Genomic DNA, 21,027 nt, shown 5'->3' with positions numbered 1-21,027 from the left:
ACTATAGGAACATTTCAGATGGTTTCTCTGCAGTTCCATCAAGCAAAGGAGAGCCTTTCCTATCCTTTGATGAAATCAGAAGCTATTTCAAGTCTTAAATCACCTCAACTCTTCAGTCAAGATGTCTTTGATCATTATTCATGGATTTCAAGATTTAGAAAACTGTGGATCATCTCAAGTCGGAGAGATGGGGAGATGGAGTAATTTAGAGTAATTTTACTACTATATGGCAGTAACATTTATGATTGATTTGCACAGGATAAGACATCTTAGTGTTATGACTCAAATGGGAGTGGCTACTTGATTTATGCACTGCTGTCACCTCCAAAAAATCGTGAAACCTCCTTATAGTAGTAATGATAGTAGATTTTTCTTTGATGAAAATGAGCTGTTGTGTTTAAAACACATATGCAGGCTATATGCCATGTTACACAATGACTTACAGTACATGTCAAAAGTTTGGACACACTTTCATTTCCTTTCATTCAATGTGTTTTCTGTATTGAAGACATTAAAACTATATAGGAACACATGCAGAATTATTTTTCAACAAAATGTGTTAAACAATCCAGAGTATGTTTTATACTTTAGATTCACTTGGAATAGTTTTCTCAGCACCTTAAAGGAGTTCCTGGAGATGCTGAACAAAAGTTTTGTTTTTACTTCATGCTGTGATGCTCCAGCACCATCTCAGTTGGGTGTTCCTTAATTGTTTTCTTGTCTTTTAATATTAATCTACAATGTAAAAAATAACTTAAATAAAGAAAAAAAATGAAATGAGAAGGTGTGTCAAAATTTTAGTCTGGTACTGTACATTGTTGTAAAATTGTCACTAAGCCACTAAGAGGTATGTATTCCATTTAAAATCTGAGGTTTGCCACAGACTTAAGCGACCATGTAAAATAAAACTTAATACCTCCCTGAGCGTCTTAATACTTGAGGGAAGCCATGAAAACAGAATTTTATTTTAGTCATTGAAAAATGACTGATTTGGCACTTTCCATGAAAAACTGTGGTAATAATTACTTTATGCCACCTCCCCGTGTAAAACTAATCTCATCCGAATAGGGCTTTAAACAGCCATGAATTATGCGGTAGGCTTTAACTGCGCAAATAAAAGACTTCTGCTTTTATCAGCTTGAATATCACATCGTCAGCACATTTAAGACAGATAAAAAAAGACATGAAAGCCTTTAAGATTGATCTATCATAGTGTGTTTCTGCAGCGTGGATGAGAAAAAAAATCTGTCATTTGCTGGAAGCAATTGGGTTGTACCCCACAGGAGCTGTATGACAGGAGAAATGCTGCAGGGCTTTCAAAGTCATGCAGTAATCCTTACTATTATAGCATAAAAACCTGTCTCACTGACAGCTATTGCCTTCTTCAAAAGCCCTACACTGTACATGTAGGGGCTGTGCACACTGTATGAGCATATTCTGTATATGCAGTGGTTGGGGAAATGTATGGACACATATTTCTGTGTGTGTGTGTGCTTGAGGTTTGTGGTTTTGTGTGATCATAGTACTGTCAAAAAACACCTTTAATTAAGCCTATAAATATACAGTACATTAAAACATAGTATAGAAGTATAGAAAAATCAACAGAAAACCATACCAAACATTCATGCAGTCGAACAGTCACAAAAAAATGAATAAAGCTTACCCCCTAGTGGACAACATATGCAATCACAATGTTTATTTAGGTATTATGTATTGAGGTATTTCATCCATATTATGTAGCACATTACGTAGATCAATCTAGATTTTGTATTAAACAAATGTAAGAAACTTTTGCACTAAAAACTGTGTATTATACCTTGTACAGTATCACTACTGTACAGCTCTGAAAAAATGAAGAGAAAACACTTCAGTTTCTGAATCAGTTTCTCTGACTTTGCTATTTATAGGTATGCGTTTGAGTAAAATGAGTATTGTTGTTTTATTCTAAAAAATTCCAAATAAAAATATTGTCATTTAGAGCATTTATTTGCAGAAAATGAGAAATGGCGGAAATAAACAAAAGATGCAGAACTTGCAGACCTTAAATAATGCAAAGAAAACAAGTTCACATTCATATAGTTTTAAGATTTTAGAAATCAATATTTGGTGGAATAAACCTGTTTTTTAATCACAGTTTTCATGCATCTTGGCATGTTCTCCTCCACCAGTCTTACACACTGCTTTTGGATAACTTTATGCCACTCCTGGTGCAAAAATCCAAGCAGTTCAGTTTGGTTTGATGGCTTGTGATCCTCCATCTTCCTCTTGATTTTATTCTGGAGGTTTTTTTTGCTAAATCAAATAAATTCATCATTTTTAAGCGGACTCCTATTTTTTTCCAAAGCTGTATGTGTAATATCAATAATTATCTACCATCTAATTGCTATTTATTTATTTAATGTTGAAGTAATTAATCTAATTAATCTTATAGCTTTTTAAGTTTTTTCTTCCTTGTGTTTCTTTGTATATCGAGATATTATAGTTTATATATATATATATATATATATATATAGTATATATTTTACACATTTCCTGATATGTCTGCCATGTCTTCTGTGCTGTTGCAACATTGCAAATTGTCATGCTGTGGGATTAATAAAGAATTATCTTATCTAATTAAATTATAGCGTAGTACCCAGATCTTTATGAAATTTATGGACATTGTACTGCATATACAGTAAGCCTTGCTTTTTTTTTTTTTACCTCTATAGGCAATGGCTCCTGGCCCACGTTTATCAGCAAATGGATGCATGGTTGACATTGGGCAGCCCCAACAGCAGCGGTCACCTGCTCCCAACACTCAGCAGAAAAATACAGGCAAAGGCCAAAGACATCTGAGCCAACCGCAGCACCACACCAGCGATACAGTGAGTAACTCCAGCAGACTAACACTATATACAATCTATAATCTAATCAGATCTTTTATGTAAAAAAAGAAAAAAATGCAATTTTTTCAAAAGAATTTCATTTCAGACCAATAGTGTAAAACACTATGCAGAGTTTATTTGATCTTTTATTTGATCTTTCATTTTTGTTTCAGGAGAAATTCAACACACAAGATCAGTTTAACCGCCATTTGTCAAGACCTCCACCAGACTACAAACAACCACAAGGTGTAGCTGGAGTGCAACATTCAACCCTGTATCCAGGTACACATCTGCTTTAGTATTTATCTAATGAGGAAACCACGTGTTCCTTCTGCTAATCCATCATTCTTAAACTAACTTCAGGATATTTGACCCACACCACAAGAGCCAGACTGAATCTTCAGTTACATAAAGTGAAGTGCAAATGTGTTTTAGGAGCCCAAGAAAATACTTTCAAATTATAGATGGTAAATAGATGATGATGGATTTCTCTATCACTGGAATATTGGCAGATTATTTTTGAATGTTGGAGGATATGAACACTTATAGCGAACACTTACACTAGTTTGAAACATCAGCTTGGAGAGAATGATGAGAGGGGGGAGAACTCTGATTACTTTGGGCTGGAGTTTGGTTGCTTCTCCTTGTTGTCGGAAGCCAATCCCCCCTCTCCAATAAGTAGAGTCAGGAGGGAGAGCCCTGCCATGCCCCATTGAAGCTAACATTAAAACTTGCATTTGGGATATGTGTGTGGGGTCTCCTGCATTTACTGTGGATGTGATGATATCTGATTAGTTCACAAGGAGAACACCTTATAACTTTTTAATAAAAGTGTGGGTGTTCTCACAAAGCCATCCTCTGAAATAACTTTTCATAATTAATTTTCATACTGTTATCCATTGACATTCGGCATGTCACACATTTCATTGTATGTATTTAACCTGTATCATTTGGATTTGTTCATGTTATATAAAAAACTTACAAGATACATACATATATACAGCTCTGAAAAAAAAAATAAGAGACCACTTCAGTTTCTGGATCAGTTTCTCTGATTTTGCTATTTATGGGTATATGTTTGAGTAAAATGAACATGGTTGTTTCGTTCTATAAACTACAGACAACATTTCTCCCAAATCCCAGATAAAAATATTTTGATTTAGAGCATTTATTTGCAGGAAATGAGAAATGGCTGAAATAACAAAAAATATGCAAAAAGAGCTTTCAGATTTCAAATAATGCAAAGTTCACAGAAAGATCATTTTCTTAAAATTTGTGAAGTTCAAAAATCAATATTTGGTGTTTTTTAATCACAGTTTTCATGTATCTCGGCATGTTCTTCTCCACCAGTCTTACACACTGATTTTGGATAACTTTATGTCTTTACTCCTGGTGCAAAAAATTCAAGCAGTTCAGCTTGGTTTGATGGCTTAGGATCATCCATCTTCCTCTTGATTATATTCCAGAAGTTTTCAATTTGGTAAAATCAAAGAAACTCTTTATTTTTAAGTGGGGTCACTTTTGTTTTGCTGATATATGGGACATACAGACTAACCAGGGTTGCTGTACTGAATGAGTATTATTTTTTAAGTGGTTATTATAATTCTAACTGCGTTTTAAACTCTTTTCTCTGCTCAGGTCTGGCCTCCTCTCCGATGACCAGTAACGGATCAGATCAGAGCGACATCCCATCCCTCTCCTGCCACATACCCAACGGCCAGGGAGCGAAAATGGTGGCCGGCTCTGGAGACCGGAGGTTCCACACCAGATCAGATCCTCATTCAGGATCTGTGGAAGGCCAAACTTGTGCAAACCAACTGCACCAGCCGTCTAACGGCCAGCTTCAAATCGTGATGCATCAAAACAAGGCGCAGTTTCAGGGAGCGAATAGCCAGATTTCTAGCTTTCCGTCAGGCGTTGTCCCGACTACACAACATGTAAGGACCAGTGCAGCAGCAGCAGCAAGCCAAGATGCTGTTCTTGGCCAGGGGCTGGGTGGAGGTGGAATGACCACCACAGCGGGCAGGGCGACTAGCTTAAGTTGGGTGAGCACTACAAAGCAAAACAGTGGACTGCCAGGACTAAATGTAGTAAAGAGACAAACTGAGGGTCACTTCCCACCAAGGCCTATTGGTCCACCAAATCAGGTAGCGCCTCACTCTGGACGGATCCCCCTAAACCCTGCTATTAGGGGCCCCGCTCCCAGATCAAGCCAGCCACACATACCCCCACTTCCTGGGGTCACGGGGCTGAACCAGGCTTCTCCTGAACCGCAGGGGTGCATGAGCACGTTCATTAGCACAGCCCAAAGCCCAGGGACTTATCCGAACAGCCGGGTGGCTCGACTGACGTTTGATTTCCTTCAGGACGGGGATAACACAGTTCCAGGAATCAATGCAGACTCGGACTTCATTGACTCTCTGCTGAAGTCCGGCTCAGGCAATGATGACTGGATGAAAGACATTAATCTAGAAGAGATTCTGGGAGGTCACTCGTGAACAATAGACTCGAACAGCACAAGTGAGAAATCCAATATCACTATTTTGCTATTTTACTAAGAGGTTTAGTAAATGAATGAAGCTTTTTTTCAAGAGCCTGAAGAGACTGACATTGTAAATAGGAGATTTCATAAAGCTATTATTCTGGTAAACTGTCCTATTATTCTGCTGTATTTGTATTTATGTGGACAACATTATATATATATTACAGGAATCATCATGCATAGGTTATACTTTTGTTCATGTTATGTAGTCTGTTTTAAAGTTCCATGGTCACAGTATTTATGGTCTTGATTAGTATGGTATGTATCTACATCTAACTTTGTAAACCCACGCAATTCAGTGAGCACTGTAAACTCCTGCAATGATGGAGAGTTCGGGAATTATGAATACAAACTATAGACTATAAATTTGCCTTTTTCATTTATATCCTCTTATATCCTGTAATGGTCACCATTGGTATAGTGTGACACTGCAGCAATCTGGCCAACAGCAAATCTGCAGCATCATATTTCAAATGCATTGGTTTAATTTTGTATGAGAGGTGCCAGGAATCGAAAAAAGACAGGTATATGCTGTCATTAATTCTTAATGGACCTGTATCAAAAACATATTGTCGTGTCACCTGGGGGGAGTAATGAGGCCAGGCCATTGTCTCATCTCGTCATTGTCTTGAGCAATAAAACAAGTAGTATTTCTCTCACTGGTGGAGACCTCCATCCACCCTTCAACCCAACAACACAACTAAATCATATTTGTCTAAACAAGCAAAACTCCCAGAACGATTCAAAGACAAAGCAAAGAAGAAATGGTGACTGCTGAGCATGCTGGGAGCTCCCCTGAGAGATTCTAATCCCCCAAATGCTCTACCACAATACAATAGTGTGGTAAACTGCAAAGCTACTATAAGTCCAACGTATTATATTATATGTTAAAGAATCTTTAAAAAACTGCACTGTAGCTTCCCATACATTTCTCTAATCTGATCCAAGAGTCAACTGTAATTCATATTTGTTCATTTCAAACTATTTGGCTCAGTAAATTGCAAACAAATGCTTCTGAAATTGCCTTTATGGGTCCTGTTGCTAATATTGTATTTATAATCTGTTACATTTTTTTTTCTATGACTAGTCTTTTCTATAGTGCGCTATAAGACTGTAATACATGTGCATATCCTTTGATGTCAATTTAGCCTTTGGATACTGACTATTACAATAAACTATTGTCATGCAAATCTACCTACTTCTATTTCCTACAGGAGAAAAATGTCTTTCAATACGAGCCTCACAAAATACAGAGTGGAACTTCTGGTATCACTTCGACTGAGTAAATTACTGTACATGATGTATTTTAAATTCAATGCAAATGAGCACACAGACATTAATGTGTTGATCTTCTCCTGGTGGGGAAGAGTTTTTACTCTGCACACTCAGATAACATGACGTCATACCAAAAAGTTATATTAAAATTAGTTCACTATAATGTGCAATGTCATCATGAATAATGCATGTGTTGGGTTTCGACAGACAGGTAGGTAGAGAGGTGAGATATCTTGATACTTAATAAATACTCAATATTTAATTATGTCAAGATAATATCCTTATCCTGTACATATTTAAATGTAAACAAAAATATGACAAATATGTACAAATGTCACTGCTTTTAAACTGTATACAAAAAACTCACTTTCTTTTTGTAAACTAAGAAGGAAGAACTATGGTAAGAAATGAAAAGATCAACAGATTAACCTACTTTTACATTATAAAATAAAAGTCTGGTATTCACTGTAGTAAAAAACAATTTGTTTTACAAAGCTTTAGAATGATTTTTTAGAAAAACGGCGCAGTGCCGTTCCAGTCAATGGCAGCTCCCTCCCACTTGGTCCTGATGGTCATCTCCAGTGATGGGAATCTCTTCTCTGGATCTCCTTGGTTGTCTATGCTTCCAGACTCCCAGTGATGTGAATGTGTGTCTGAAAAAAACATTTAAAAAGCAAATAAAATAAAAAAATATGTGTCTTCAGATATTCTAGGTCTTCATTTGCCTGACACTTTTAACTGCAGCACTTCCCTGATACTGATCTTTAGCGCTTTTTGGATGGGATTAATTTTACATGAGGAGTGGGGTAATCTAATTCTACCACAGGATGTTTGTAAAATTTATGGACTGGTCTGAATGGGATAAAAAAAACTTGCCATAAATGACTGAGATGGGAGTGGCCACTTGTTTTATGTGCTGCTGTCAACTTATCGAATAATCCACTTATAGTAATATTGATATTTTAGTAAAAAAAAAAAAACAAAAACAGCTACATTCATTACATATACAGCTGTGTACGTACAGCTTTGCACCAGGAGTGGAATAAAGTTATCCAAGAGCAGTGTGTAAGACTGATGGAGGAGAACATGCCAAGATGCAAAAAAACTGTGATTAAAAACCAGGGTTATTCAACCTAATATTCATTTTTGAACTCTTAAAACTTTATGAATATGAACTTGTTTTCTTTGCATTATTTGAGGTCTGAAAGCTCTGCATATTTTTGGTTAATTGAGCCATTTCTTATTTTCTGCACATAAATGCTCTAAATGGAAATGGGAGAAATGTTGTCCGTAGTTTATAGAATAAAACAACAATGTTAATTTTACTCAAACATAAACCTATAAATCGTTAAATCAGACACACTGTTTCAGAAACTGAAGTGGTGTCCAGAGCTGTACGTAGACTACTGATTACATTACACAGTGGCTGGCCTGCCTAAATATCTTGTCTTCTGGATTTAAATGAGGTTTGAAACAGACTTGAAAATCTGAGATATCCGTGCCATGCATGACAAAACAAAATGCCTCTTTAAGTGCCTCCATACTTGAGTAAAAATGTGGAAAAAGTTTATTAATATAACCTGAAGTAGAACTTAAAAGATGGTGGAATCTTTACTGGAATATTTATCTTTACGTGGGAGTGTGCAGTCTGTGGCGCATTCAGACATGACTAAAATCACTACCACAACTCTGGTAATAATTATAATATCTCAACCACCCATGTAAAATTAATACAGTCTGATAAGAGCTTTACTCAGTACATTTATACACCAAGGTCAGGCAGTATCTGGAACAGGTAACACTTAAATTCATACAATAGGTCTAATAGCATTACCTATGGTCAGGATTGCTGTAGTCCCTTGAGTTGGTTGGCCATTGTAGAAGTAAAGGTGAAAGAGATGCTCCATTTTCCAGTCTGAGAGCAGAGACCGGTTGAAACTAAAGAGAACGCCATAGGTACCGTTGATGTTGCACACCCAAATAGGCAGTTTGGGGGTCTTTAGCATGCTTCCTACCTGAAGCAATAGAGAAATGCCATCAGCAGGATTATTATCTCATCTATACAGTTGTGTTTCTAATACCTGGAATGCTGTATTAATATAGATCATTCACAGAAAACAGAATGCTGTACCACAGGCAGCTTGGCATGTTCTGCTTGCTCCCGGCTCCAGTGCAGGAATCCCACGTCACTGCGGGCCAAAACTCCACGAAGAGGCTGAACCAATGGGTTTCCATCTTCATCACACAACAAAGACCCATTGAACACGTTAGGACTCGCACGACCAGTCAGCAGGAGATTTAAAAGAGCCTAATGAACACAGAGATGCAATGATACTGACATGATTAAAGGGGATTAAAACAATCATTAAAAAAACTAAAAAATATCACATGCTGCACTTAAAGTTACTTACAGTTGCAACAGAGACACACTTTACATACCTGGCGACAGCTGAAGTTGCCCAGGCTGAAGTGTAACAGATGAGTACTGGTGATATCCAGGTCTTCTTGTATCCTTGGATATATGAACATAAATATGCTGAACATGTTTATAAATTACTTCTATTTAGCTACATTCGTTTGTACTTTTCATACTTTAATACTGTTCTAACTAAAATTAAACATGGGCCTATGCCATTGCTTACTGACGAAGCCCAATTAAAGATAGATTTGATTTTCACTTACATACAGTGAGTCCAAGAAGTATTTGATCCCTTGCTGATTTTCTTCGTTGGCCCACTAATAAAGACATGATCATTCTATACTTTTAATGGTAGATGTATTCTTACATGGAGAGACAGAATATTAAAAAGAAAATCCAGAAAATAAATCTAAGGAATATATATAAATTGATTTGTATTTCATAGAGTGAAATAAGTATTTGATCCCTTAGTATTCATTAGCAGTTCTGGCTTTTACAGACCAGTTAGACACTCCCAATCAACTTGTTACCTGACCTGAAGCCACCTGTTCTCACTAATCACTTGTGTGAAAAACACCTGTCCACAGAATCAGACAGATCACACAGATTTCAAGTCTCCAACATGGGTAAAACCAAAGAGCTGTCACAGGACCTCAGAGTCAGAATTGTTGACCTTCACAAAGCTGGAATGGGCTACAAAAAGATTAGTAAGGTGTTGGATGTGAAAGTAACAACTATTGGTGCAATTATCAGAAAGTTTAAAGAGTATAACATGACAATCAACAGACCTCGGCCCGGTGCTCCAAAGAAGATTTCGCCTCGTGGGGTGGCAATGATGCTGAGAACGGTCAGAAATCGTCCTGCAACCACTTGGCAGGAGTTAGCAAATGACCTGAAGGCAGCTGGGAACACAGTTTGCAAGGAAACAATTGGCAACACTTTGCGCAACAATGGATTCACATCCTGCAGTGCCCGAAAGGTACCCCTGCTGAAGAGAGCACATGTGGAGGCGCGCCTCAAGTATGCCAATGATCATTTGAAAGATGAACCAAGTTATTGGGAGAAGGTTTTGTGGTCAGACGAGACCAAAATTGAACTTTTTGGCCTCAACTCCACCCGCCATGTGTGGAGGAAGAAAAATGCTGCCTATGACCCCAAGAACACTGTGCCCACCGTCAAGCATGGAGGTGGAAGCATAATGTTTTGGGGGTGTTTCTCTGCCAAGGGTACAGGGCTACTTCACCGCATCACTGGGAAGATGGATGGAGCCATGTACCGCACAATCCTGAGGGACAACCTCCTCCCCTCTGCCAGGGATCTGAAAATGGGCCGTGGTTGGGTCTTCCAACATGATAACGACCCTAAACATACAGCAAAGGCAACAAAGGATTGGCTCAAGAAAAATCACATTAAGGTCATGGAGTGGCCCAGCCAGTCGCCAGACCTCAATCCGATCGAAAATCTATGGAGGGAGCTGAAGGTCAGAGTTGCCAAGCGACAGCCCACCAACCTTCATGATTTAGAGAGGATCTGCAAAGAAGAGTGGGCCAAAATTCCCCCTGGTGTGTGTGCTAAACTTGTGGTTAACTACAACAAACTTTTCACCGCTGTGCTTGCAAACAAAGGCTTTGCCACTAAGTATTGAGTGTGTTTGGCAAGAGGGATGAAATACTTATTTTCCTCATTGAAATACAAATTAATTAAAATATATTCTTTAAAATTATATTCTGGATTTTTGTTTTGATATTCTGTCTCTCCATGTTAGAATATATCTACCATTAAAAGTGCAGAAGGATAGTGTCTTTATTAGTGGGCAAACAAAGAAAATCAGCAAGGGATCAAATACTTCTTGGACTCACTGTACATACATATACATCAAAATGTTAAATAACCTAGTTTATTAATGTATTTACAACAGTGTCATAGGTGCTAAATTCAGTGTAGTGGAATTGGGGCCAAATTGTTTAAAATGTTTACTGTGGACTTACCTAACTATAGACCTGGAGAAGATCAAGCTATACAGAAAGAGAATAACCCCATGGCTTCCCTCCTCATTGAACTTGCAGAAGAAGAAGAAAAAGAAGAAGAAAGCTAATCAGTGAAAAATTGAATATATAAAGCTATACTGCAAAAAATAATCAAGTAAAAAAACAACAAATCTTAAGAAGAATTTTAAAAAAATACTTACACACTGAATATGTTCATAAATGAATTTCCTAGTATCGTCTTTCTTTTTGAAGGTAAACAAATGCAACTGTAAAGGAAAAAAGGAAAAAGGAATCTTACAAATACAGAGATTTTGATTAATCAAAATGATCACAGAAGATTTTTGTTTTGCTTCAGCCTATTTTTTTTCAACACAGCATGACAACTTTAACCTGCATCTATGGACTGATTTGTGAGCTGTGTTCACTGACAATAATTCCTGACTCTATGCAGTGATTATTCCTCTAGATTATCTGCATCTATTAATGATATTATGTACTGTAGATCACAGATATTAAAATCTTCTTTTTTTAGAGTGTTCAAATTGTTTTTTGAGTGATACCATAGAAGAACCACATTTGGTTTCATAAAGAACCATGAGATCTAAAAAATATTCATAATAAGGTTTTTCAGGCTTTTCCTATAATTTTTCAGGCTTTTCAGGCTTTTCCTATAATTCCTATAAATATGAAGTCCATAAAAAAATTAGCAAATTTTTATTTTATTTTTGTTTGTTTTTTCGTCACACTTCAGATTCTTAGTTTTTACATTTTTTTTAAGAAAATCAAAAGAATTAAATAATAGAAATAATAATAATAGAAAATGGTAACTTAGTATATATTTAAATTAATGCAATTACATTTAGCACTAGCAAAACATATGAATGAAACTAATTTTTTTTAACGAAATAAAAGTGCTATTTGTAGCTATTTTTTTTAAACAAAGATCCTTTTAGTAATGTACTTAAATTCTAAATTCAATGCATCTGTTGTTTATTAGTAGCACTCAGTTAGCTTCAGTCTGTTCCATTTACAATGAAAAAGTGGAATAAATCCACATGTCAATGCCCCTAACAATATGAGGTTCCTTGTTTAATAAATATATATTTTTAAAACATTGGGAAAAATACTTAAATATACCACATGGATACTGCTGTGCCCTAAATTTTAAAGTTAAGATTTTTTAAGATTTTTTAGTGCTTCTGGCTACTGGAAGCTAGTCTTCACAGTATGTATCTGAAGTCTGTTTTTTTTATTCCGTCCATATTCTCCACATCACAGAAATCATGGGGCCATAATTATTATCATATTATAATATTAACTGCTTTATGATACTTCATGGAAACAATTGGTTCTTCTATGGGATTGCATAAAGAAGCCCCGATGTGCTCCTTTATTGATGTACACTCCATTCTGCACATTACAGTCTGGTTTTATGTGACTCAGGGACCATATGTTGTGTGAGAGACACGATATTGAACACTGGATGGTTCACAGTACCCTCTCTGTGAAGTTGTCCAGTTTGTAGTCCAGGTGGGGGGTAAAACAGCGCTCAGACGTAACCAAGGAGATGGTGGCACTGCGCTCCTCACCAGCTGTCCATAAAATATCAGCCAAAGCAGCAGCTAACGCCCTCTCCTGCTCTTTATCCCCCACCTCTCCCAAACTGGAGGCAGAGCAGAGGATAACAAACATTATATACATGTTCAAGAAATTAGCTAAAACTTAATTGAAATTGTATAATGCTGCCAGTCTGGCACTGTTTCTTCACCTCTCCATCGTGCAGCTTTCCGCTGGTCGTGTGAAGAGCAGGTACTTGATGATGTGGGCTTGGACTGCCATTTGAATAGCACGGGCTCCTCCCTGAAAGTGAATGATTCAGCATTATTACATATCAGCAACTATCGTCCAAAGTTTTACTGGTTCTCTAAACCTCAACTTGACTTCCACACTTCCACACACTTCCACAATTAAACAAAAAAAACAGGTAATCCATAACACTTTGCTCTATTTAGCCTTATCTTGCTTTATATTAATTTATTTAAGACAGCTGCATACAGGAGCTTACTTAAAGCCCCACTAGGTAGGATTGAGATTTTGTGCTTGTGGGCTCCCCCTACAGTTGCAGAGTGTAATAAATGTTTTAGGCCGATTAGTTTCACAGACATATTCGGTCTCTTTCCAGCTTCTGCCAAAGTGTCTGTATGTTAGTTTGGAAAGAATGAACCAGTAGTCCTGTCCTGTTAGAACTAAAGGTCGGAAAGCAGGTCGCAGTTCTCGTGAGCGTTGGTCGCGGCCGCCTCGGAAAACTTACTGTCTGGTTTGAGCTCAGGGGAGCTCCGACACAGAGACAAGAGCACCGATATTCCTCCTATTACACCTCAATGCAGCGCTGCAGTGAGTTCCAAGCTGTAATTTTACTTCTTTAAAAAAATAAAAAATCAAGTAAATCCTACCTAGTGGGGCTTTAAGTAGAATTTAGTTGTTTTATACTTTACAGGAGTAATTATTTTTCAGACAAATTTTTACTTCTACTCTTAAAATTTTCACACAGATATCTGAACTTTCTGCTCTTTACACTTTAAGAATAGCATTGTTACTCCTATTTCATTTTAGCTTGTTTTCATTCATGCTTGTCATTGTTTAAAAAAACCCTATCCAGATAAATCTCTCCATCCACATAGAGCGAATCTGATTGTGGTTGGATTGTGGATGGAAACTTATAGCATTCTGACACCCTGTTGGTTTATACGTGATTACCCATCGCACCTGCACACGTCACGCACAAGAACATAGCAGACGTATGTAGTCTGTGCAGAGACTCAAGAGAACTCGAGCAAAATGTCCCAACTAAGCTTCTTTAATATATTTATATTGTACTAAAATGCATTCACATTGAACATTTTTTAAATTATTTAATTTGTAAATTATTTCCCATTTTCTCCCCAATTTACAAGGCCAATTACCCAACTCACTCATTAGGACTCTCAGCAGTCTGCATATTGATCAGCATGTGTTTCCTTAGGTGACTACTTGGAATCTCCCTCACCTGTATAAGTTGTGCAGTGTTATCTTGTGAGTAAGGTTTGCAGAGTGCTAATGGCAAACTGATGTCTTGAATCCAAGGGTCATATGGGTACCAGGATGCATATATTACAGAAGACATTACCACCCATAGTGGTAATGATTGTGACCGGCGGCATCTGGCTAGAATTGCCAGGTCAAATACACAGTTGACTCTGGCATGAAGAACATTCAACATAATCTAGGTTTAGAACATCAAACCTTGAGCTTTTCACTCCATTCTAATCATAGCAGTTCTTCAACAAATGGTTACATATTCACCCTATGGGTTGCCATCTGCTCCTGACTCTAGACTAATTTTGATAAATGCTTCTCTGTGATAACCACATCTGGTGAGCTTTATTCTTGGCATCATCACAGCTTTTTCCCCTGTTACGCCATGCAGACGTGCTAACTGAAGAAATGGAAAATACCAAGACGCCCCAGCTTAAGCATGCCACTGATCTGTAGTTAGGTTTTAAGGTAGCACATTAACGTCATTCAAAAATAATTAGATGAATAACCACATTCACAAGCCAAGGAGGATTTGGTTCTTGATGGACTTGATTAAGTTCATCAAGATAAGAGGAGAGACAACCACAAAGGGAAAGAAGAGAAGAGCTGATCTACTCAAAAGTGCAACACAACCTCACATCTCTTATGCAATATATTTAGCAGTATGCCAAGAACAGGGTTATCTGATTGATTACTGGAACCTGCGCTTGTGTCTGACATATGACTTTCCATGTCAGTCTGACATAAGACCTTCCATCTCAGTTTCTATTTAATAATAAGAAAAGGCATCCTGATAGTCACAGTAAGACATGTCTTGCCATGATTAGGAAAATTGCATTCTGTCTTTTAATTAGTAGTGAAGTTCATCACATTAAAACCTACTGTTTACTCACCAGCGACTTAGCAAACCAAACCAACATTCAGAACCTTTAACTGTATTAATGTTGCTGATAGCTGGTTATCTCGATTTTTGCTCGATTTGTTTGGTTTTATTTCGTTAATACTTTTCCTCACTCTGTGTGTTTATGTACTGTGCCCTTAAAAACATACTATTATGTTCACTTAAACATACTACTAAGTCTGTAGTCATGTAATTCTGCCCTGTCCAGTCTGCAACATTGAAGTAACATGGAGAACACTGAGCCAACTGAGTAAATCTTGCAGCTTGTACCAAAGAAAATGTTTTTACCAAATCTTTATAATCAGAATTGAGTTAAATATTTTCAATTAATCACAATGAATTTCATATTACCTAGCACTACTAATTAGGGCTGTATACAAGGTGATATATTGTTATATTCTAGAAAACTGTAGGGATTAACAGTGAAATTGGAAATATCTGTATCGCCGACAATTGCTTTAAAATGATACTTGCTGACGTTTCTATTATATGCTGAAAAAGGACCAAGCGATGATGGCAATGCTACTACAATTGTCCAGCCTTGGCCGTGCTACTTTATTATAATTTATACTATTTTATTTTTTTTTTAGTTACAATATATCCATTGTTTTATTTAACCTGCTAATTTAAAAAAGAGAGTTTTAAGCTGTGAGCATTCTATGTAAGTCCAGTTAGCTAAATAAATGTGAAACCAAAAAATGTAAATTGTATTTTATTATTAGCATACTGTTGGTTGAAAGCTAAAATGTAAGGTATAAAAATCTGCTTCTAAAGTTATACCAGGTGACTAGGCTTTCTGTAAATTATGAATATGTATAGCGATATATACATGTGTAGTGTCTAGATATCGGCCTCGGCCCAGAATTCCCACATCAGTGCATCCCTAAAAATGTCCTCATATCGACCAAATTATCAACATTTTATTTTTTTACATAATTGGGATCAGTTTTCTTTACACTGTGTCAACACATATACCCATAAGAAATTCTCCAAAAATTGCTGCAAATTAAATATTAAGAATGTTAAAACATTTAGAATGTTTTTCTTTTTATCCTGTAAAGTTACCATTTTGGAGAATGTTTTTGTATGACTGACAATTTGCAAACAATCGGAGCATAAGAAAATCTACTTTTATTAGAACAGTGGGATCTGAACTGCTATCAAGCCTTCTGAGTCTAAACACAACACTTCAACTATAAGTTATAAACTTATATACTGTGTTTTTGGGAATAGATGCAGTATTGCAAAACATAATAAAGTGAAGCTCTAATATAATTATACACCCTAAATCTAATTCTAAAAGGGATGGGCCTCCCTTTGTCGCCTGATTGGCTGATTGCTGATTAGGTCCCTAATAAAGTACTGGGTGAGTGTACGCCACATATTTAAACTGTAATTTTGGATGGCAAGTCAAACTATCTGAAACCTTTAGATGTTTTCCTTTACATTGTCACTTGTAATAAGACAATTTGGCACAGTGTGCCTTATTGTCTTATCTTTCTGTGTTGTAATAGTATATTTACAAGCTGTTGATCTTGTAGAGTTACTGCTGTTTAGCAGCTCTAGGTCATAGCCATGACCACAGACATGACTGCATTACTGTTGGACTGAATTTCATAGATCAGGTTTATTCCAGGTTTCTCAATACGGAAACAGTATCTCCAGTACTCACTCTTTCTGCTTCCAGGGCGTATGACAGGTTTGAGTAAGGCTCCCGGAACTTAAAGCAGGATTTCTTCCACTCATAGTTGAAAACGTGAAATGTGTTTCCAAACAAAATCTTTCGTAGACTCTGTACAAAAAACACAAAAACAGGCCTCAAAGATTACAGTAACATTAACTGTGCTGTAGACTGATTTCTGTTATAATTACCGTACTTTTGAGTCTTAATTGAAGCTATTTCACTGGAGCCTAATGACCAATCAATAAGTCTGTATTTCTATGCTTTTGTTTGAGATGCAGTTTAGAAACACATCTGCTGTGAGGCAGACAGCCGGGGAAGGCAGACCCACCAGGGCCTGTTCAAACGACACGGGGTGTCCACCTAGACTCTGAGAGACAGCAAGTGAGCGTGGGATGGAGTAGGGCACTGTCAGGTGGCTGATGTAGGCCTGGGGTGTCTTGGTAGGAGACCTAGAAACATCCTCAGTCTCGTCATCAGCTTTCAGCCTTTCAAGAGGTCTCTGAAGAAAAGAGGAAATGGGGGTTTAAAGCAGAGAAAGAATAAAAACTATGACTAATGAAACAGCTCTTTACAAAATTGTAAAAAAAAAAAAAAAAAAAAAGTTGGATTAATCAGTAAACACATTGAACATCACCATCACTGTGCTGATATTTGAAAATCACAACATCATAAGAGATCTGTAAATAAGAAATAAAATAAATTTAAAATAAATATTTTTTTCTATTCTTGGGCTTTACTTGGGACAAAACAAAAGTACTGACCACTTTTACTCCCCTACAAAACAAAAACATAAGAAAAATACATGCTGTAAGTTTGTATACTATGCAAGACTAGATTAGTTATTATGATGATATTTGCTTATGGTGTCTAATCTGACAACAGTTCAATACTACAGACCCAATAAAGTGTTTAATAAGGTGTGGCTAAAACAATATACAGCTCCTGAAAAAAAATTAAGAGACCACTTAAAATGATGAGTTTCTTTGATTTTACCAAATTAAAACCTCTGGAATGTAATCAAGAGAAAGATGGATGATCACAAGCCATCAAACCAAACTGAATTGCTTGAATGTTTGTACGTGGAGTAAAGGCATAAAGTCATCCAAAAGCAGAGTGTAAGACTGGTGGAGGAGAACATGCCAAGATGCATGAAAACTGTGATAAAAAGCAGGGTTATTCCACCAAATATTGATTTCTGAACTTTTAAAACTTTTAAAACTTTTCTTTGCATTATTTGAGGTCTGAAAGCTCTGCATCTTTTTTTTGTTATTTCAGCCATTTCTCTTTTTCTGCAAATAAATGTTCTAAATGACATGATGTGAAACTGAAATGGTCCAGAGCTATATTAGGGCCATGAAACAAATCTAATCAAAGTATCTTAAAATATAATCTCATATCCTAAGCATCTTGTGGTCTTAATATATTATTTTGAGGTAAATAAAAATACAATATGTGAATGTAGAATAGAATATATTATATTTTGGTCACATACAAGGTCATCTTAGAGGCTCCATACTAGACCAATAACCATCTCTTCTAGTATTCTGTTCTATAAAGTGGATTTGTTTACTCTGGAATGATGGAGCACAATATACTGTAGTACACTTGGATGAGTTGGGGAGTTGAGGATGAGGAGGGGTGGTGCACTTGTTTCTGAATGCAATACTCCAAAACCTAGTAGTAAGAACTGGACAGTAGAGACAGATATATACATACAGATATATACAGATATATTTAAACCATTTTTGGCACACTCACGGAAAATGTCTTTCAGAATACCTTAGTTTTACTTGATAGGTAAAACACAATTGCAAAGTAGCAAATTAGAAAAACACTAGGTTTCTTACACTGTGTAAGTCCACTATGCCTCAAATGCTTAAAAAAGCACAATATCACAATATAAATATTGATACCAATTTCAAAATTGAATTAGATTAATTCAGTGAGAAGCTCATTTATGTTGATTCTTATTGCCAGCATATGACTGTAGATATTTTAAGGTTAAAACCATGATGTAACATACATGGCACAACAACAACTTCCTGACTATTATTAACATTTTGTTCTAGAAGTCAGGTCAGAATTAGTTCTATGGAATATAAAACATTCTTTAAGCGATTGAATAGTTAAGGGGTTGAAACTGAGCTGTAGAAGCAAATAATACACTTTTAAAATGAACTAGTTTTATTTACAGAACTAACCCAGCACACCTACATTAACACCTACACAACAAGGTGAGATAAATGAACAGATTCACACACTGTCCTGTGATGATGCTCTCAGGATGTTCAGTATTCCAGAGTGCCGTCCCAAGGAACTTTACACAGCTTACTTCAACAGAAAACATAATAAAATCCAAAAGCAAACCCAGAACACAGAGAGATTCTGTCAGCCACATGACAACAGAAGAAACTTTAAGCGGATCACTCACATCCTGGCTCCTCTTCACCTCCTCCTGAAGGAGCTCTATGTAACTGAGCCTGGAAGGCTGTAGAGTCCTGATGGTCTGCAGTAGCTGCTTATAATCTGCCACTGTTTTGGCTACATGCACCTGGTGCTCGCATGTAGGTTCACTCTCACACATAGCTAGCTAGTTCCAGAACTAGGTTCAGTGAGATATAGAGGAAAAACTGGTACAGAGGGAGATGATGGTAGGAAATGCAGCTGATCTGATGAGATGAAGCGGCAGGAACGTCCACCCTTTTAGCTGTGTGGCCCCAGGTCTACCCAGGGGATATCAGGTTGGCTAGCCACACACACACACAAACACACACACACACACACACACACATATATATAAACACGCCCCTCCGGTTGGACAGAAATGTCACTGAGTTACCTGAGCCCACTCTGTCTGAAGGATCAGTTATCATATTGTAAGGCTTAACCACATACACACAAGGTTTGACCAAGAGTCATTTGATATGACAGCAAAAGCTGTGCTCCTCTCTACTCACTGATGATCTAGGAATACATAACTGGCCTGTAAAAGGAAGACACACAAATATAAATATAAATATAAATAATATATGCTGCTTAAACCTACCATGCCAAAACAGCCTTGTAATTCCATCCTGCAAAACAAAAATAAGCATTAGATAAGATGAGTACAAGCCAGCAAAAGAGGCTAAACAAGATCAAAACACCTTCCATGCCTCACCCTCTCCTGTTGAATATTTCCCTCCATTTATCCAGCTCAGCTATCTGGCTCAGGATGTCGTCCAACTCTGTCTTGACGCCACCATTAGTACTCTGAAGGCTGCCGTCCATCTGCAGGTGATATATATATATACACATACATACATACACCCCTCTGGCAGGTGACCCATTTAACAGTGCTCTTCATCCTCAAGGTCATCCTCAAGAAAGGAAGTGGTGCAAACTCCTAACTGCAGGGAGTTTGTGTCACTCTGAAAGCTCCATAAAAGTTCTATTGGAGCCATTGAAGCTCTTCATTCACAACACAAGACAGACAAGCTTATAGTAACCTAGCTAATCTAACCTATCTACAACTCGTATAACTCAGCCACGGTTGCATGGTCCTGGTTAGCTAACATGGCTGAGCTCTCCAGCTGATAAATAATTCACACGACTGCAGCTAGTTTAACTGCAGAGTTTCCCAAGCCCAGCTTCTGTTCGACGCTATGGTTATTAATTCAGAACACTGCAGAATTTGGTGTGCAGTGAATGTATGGAAATATGTCTCATAAGCAGGGGTGTTCCATATTGAATCGTACATAATTATATTACCAACATATTCATAAAAGCATCTATTTAGGTCAGTGTGACGTTTAGCAGTTTAATTTTCTGACCGTATCAAGCTAAATTTGAAAATAGAAAATTGGGTATAAAACTTAATTAAATAAAACAAGGGGTAGGGGTACAATTAGAAATGGGACTGGGCCAAAATGTGGAAAAAAAAATAAAAACACATTTCATCTTCACTATACTAGTGAAGATGAAAATATGTTTTTATTTTTTCCAATAATCTAGTTGAATTTTCTCTCGATTTTCTATTTTTTCCATATCAGTATTTTGTAACACAAATCTGATGGTACAACCCAACTTGCAAGATGTGAAAACTAAAACATCATAAAATAAACAAAATATACATTTTTTCATTTTCCGAAAATTCAGATTGTGGGGGCAGAGATGAAAAAACTAAAATTGGAAAAATAGATGAAAACTATTTTCTTGTACACTGCACTACATTAAAAGAAATAAATAATTGGGTTGTTAAATCAGTTTTTTATTTTTGCATTTAACCTAAAACCAT

The 21,027-nt window shown here is 36.8% G+C and overlaps 2 protein-coding genes across 2 annotated transcripts in view; one reads left to right on the top strand and one right to left on the bottom strand.

Moving 5' to 3' along the window:
• zmp:0000001236 (mastermind-like protein 2) overlaps positions 1–6,603 on the top strand; it is a 77,861-nt gene extending 71,258 nt beyond the window's left edge. The window contains exons 3-5 of the mRNA XM_007236774.4: positions 2,712–2,867; positions 3,041–3,149; positions 4,506–6,603. Coding sequence (XP_007236836.3) covers positions 2,712–2,867; positions 3,041–3,149; positions 4,506–5,365 — 1,125 coding nt within the window. The 3' untranslated portion in view covers positions 5,366–6,603. The remainder of the gene's footprint in view (positions 1–2,711; positions 2,868–3,040; positions 3,150–4,505) is intronic.
• A 150-nt stretch (positions 6,604–6,753) lies between these two features.
• mindy4b (MINDY family member 4B) lies at positions 6,754–20,455 on the bottom strand. The gene is made up of 12 exons (XM_022675621.2): positions 19,912–20,455; positions 19,798–19,825; positions 17,080–17,250; positions 16,740–16,859; positions 12,860–12,951; positions 12,589–12,754; positions 11,292–11,357; positions 11,092–11,162; positions 9,124–9,196; positions 8,816–8,992; positions 8,519–8,699; positions 6,754–7,337 (listed from the first exon to the last, which is right to left on the bottom strand). Exons 1-12 carry the CDS (start codon positions 20,046–20,048, stop codon positions 7,195–7,197), a joined length of 1,425 nt encoding a protein of 474 aa, XP_022531342.2. The 5' UTR covers positions 20,049–20,455; the 3' UTR covers positions 6,754–7,194.
• Between the last annotated feature and the right edge of the window lie 572 nt (positions 20,456–21,027).

Source organism: Astyanax mexicanus, chromosome 18 (genome assembly GCF_023375975.1).
Source record: "Astyanax mexicanus isolate ESR-SI-001 chromosome 18, AstMex3_surface, whole genome shotgun sequence".
NCBI classification, from domain to species: domain Eukaryota; kingdom Metazoa; phylum Chordata; class Actinopteri; order Characiformes; family Acestrorhamphidae; genus Astyanax; species Astyanax mexicanus.
The sequence above is the reverse complement of the archived record's forward strand: the minus strand, read 5'-3'. Positions and strand labels throughout refer to the sequence as shown.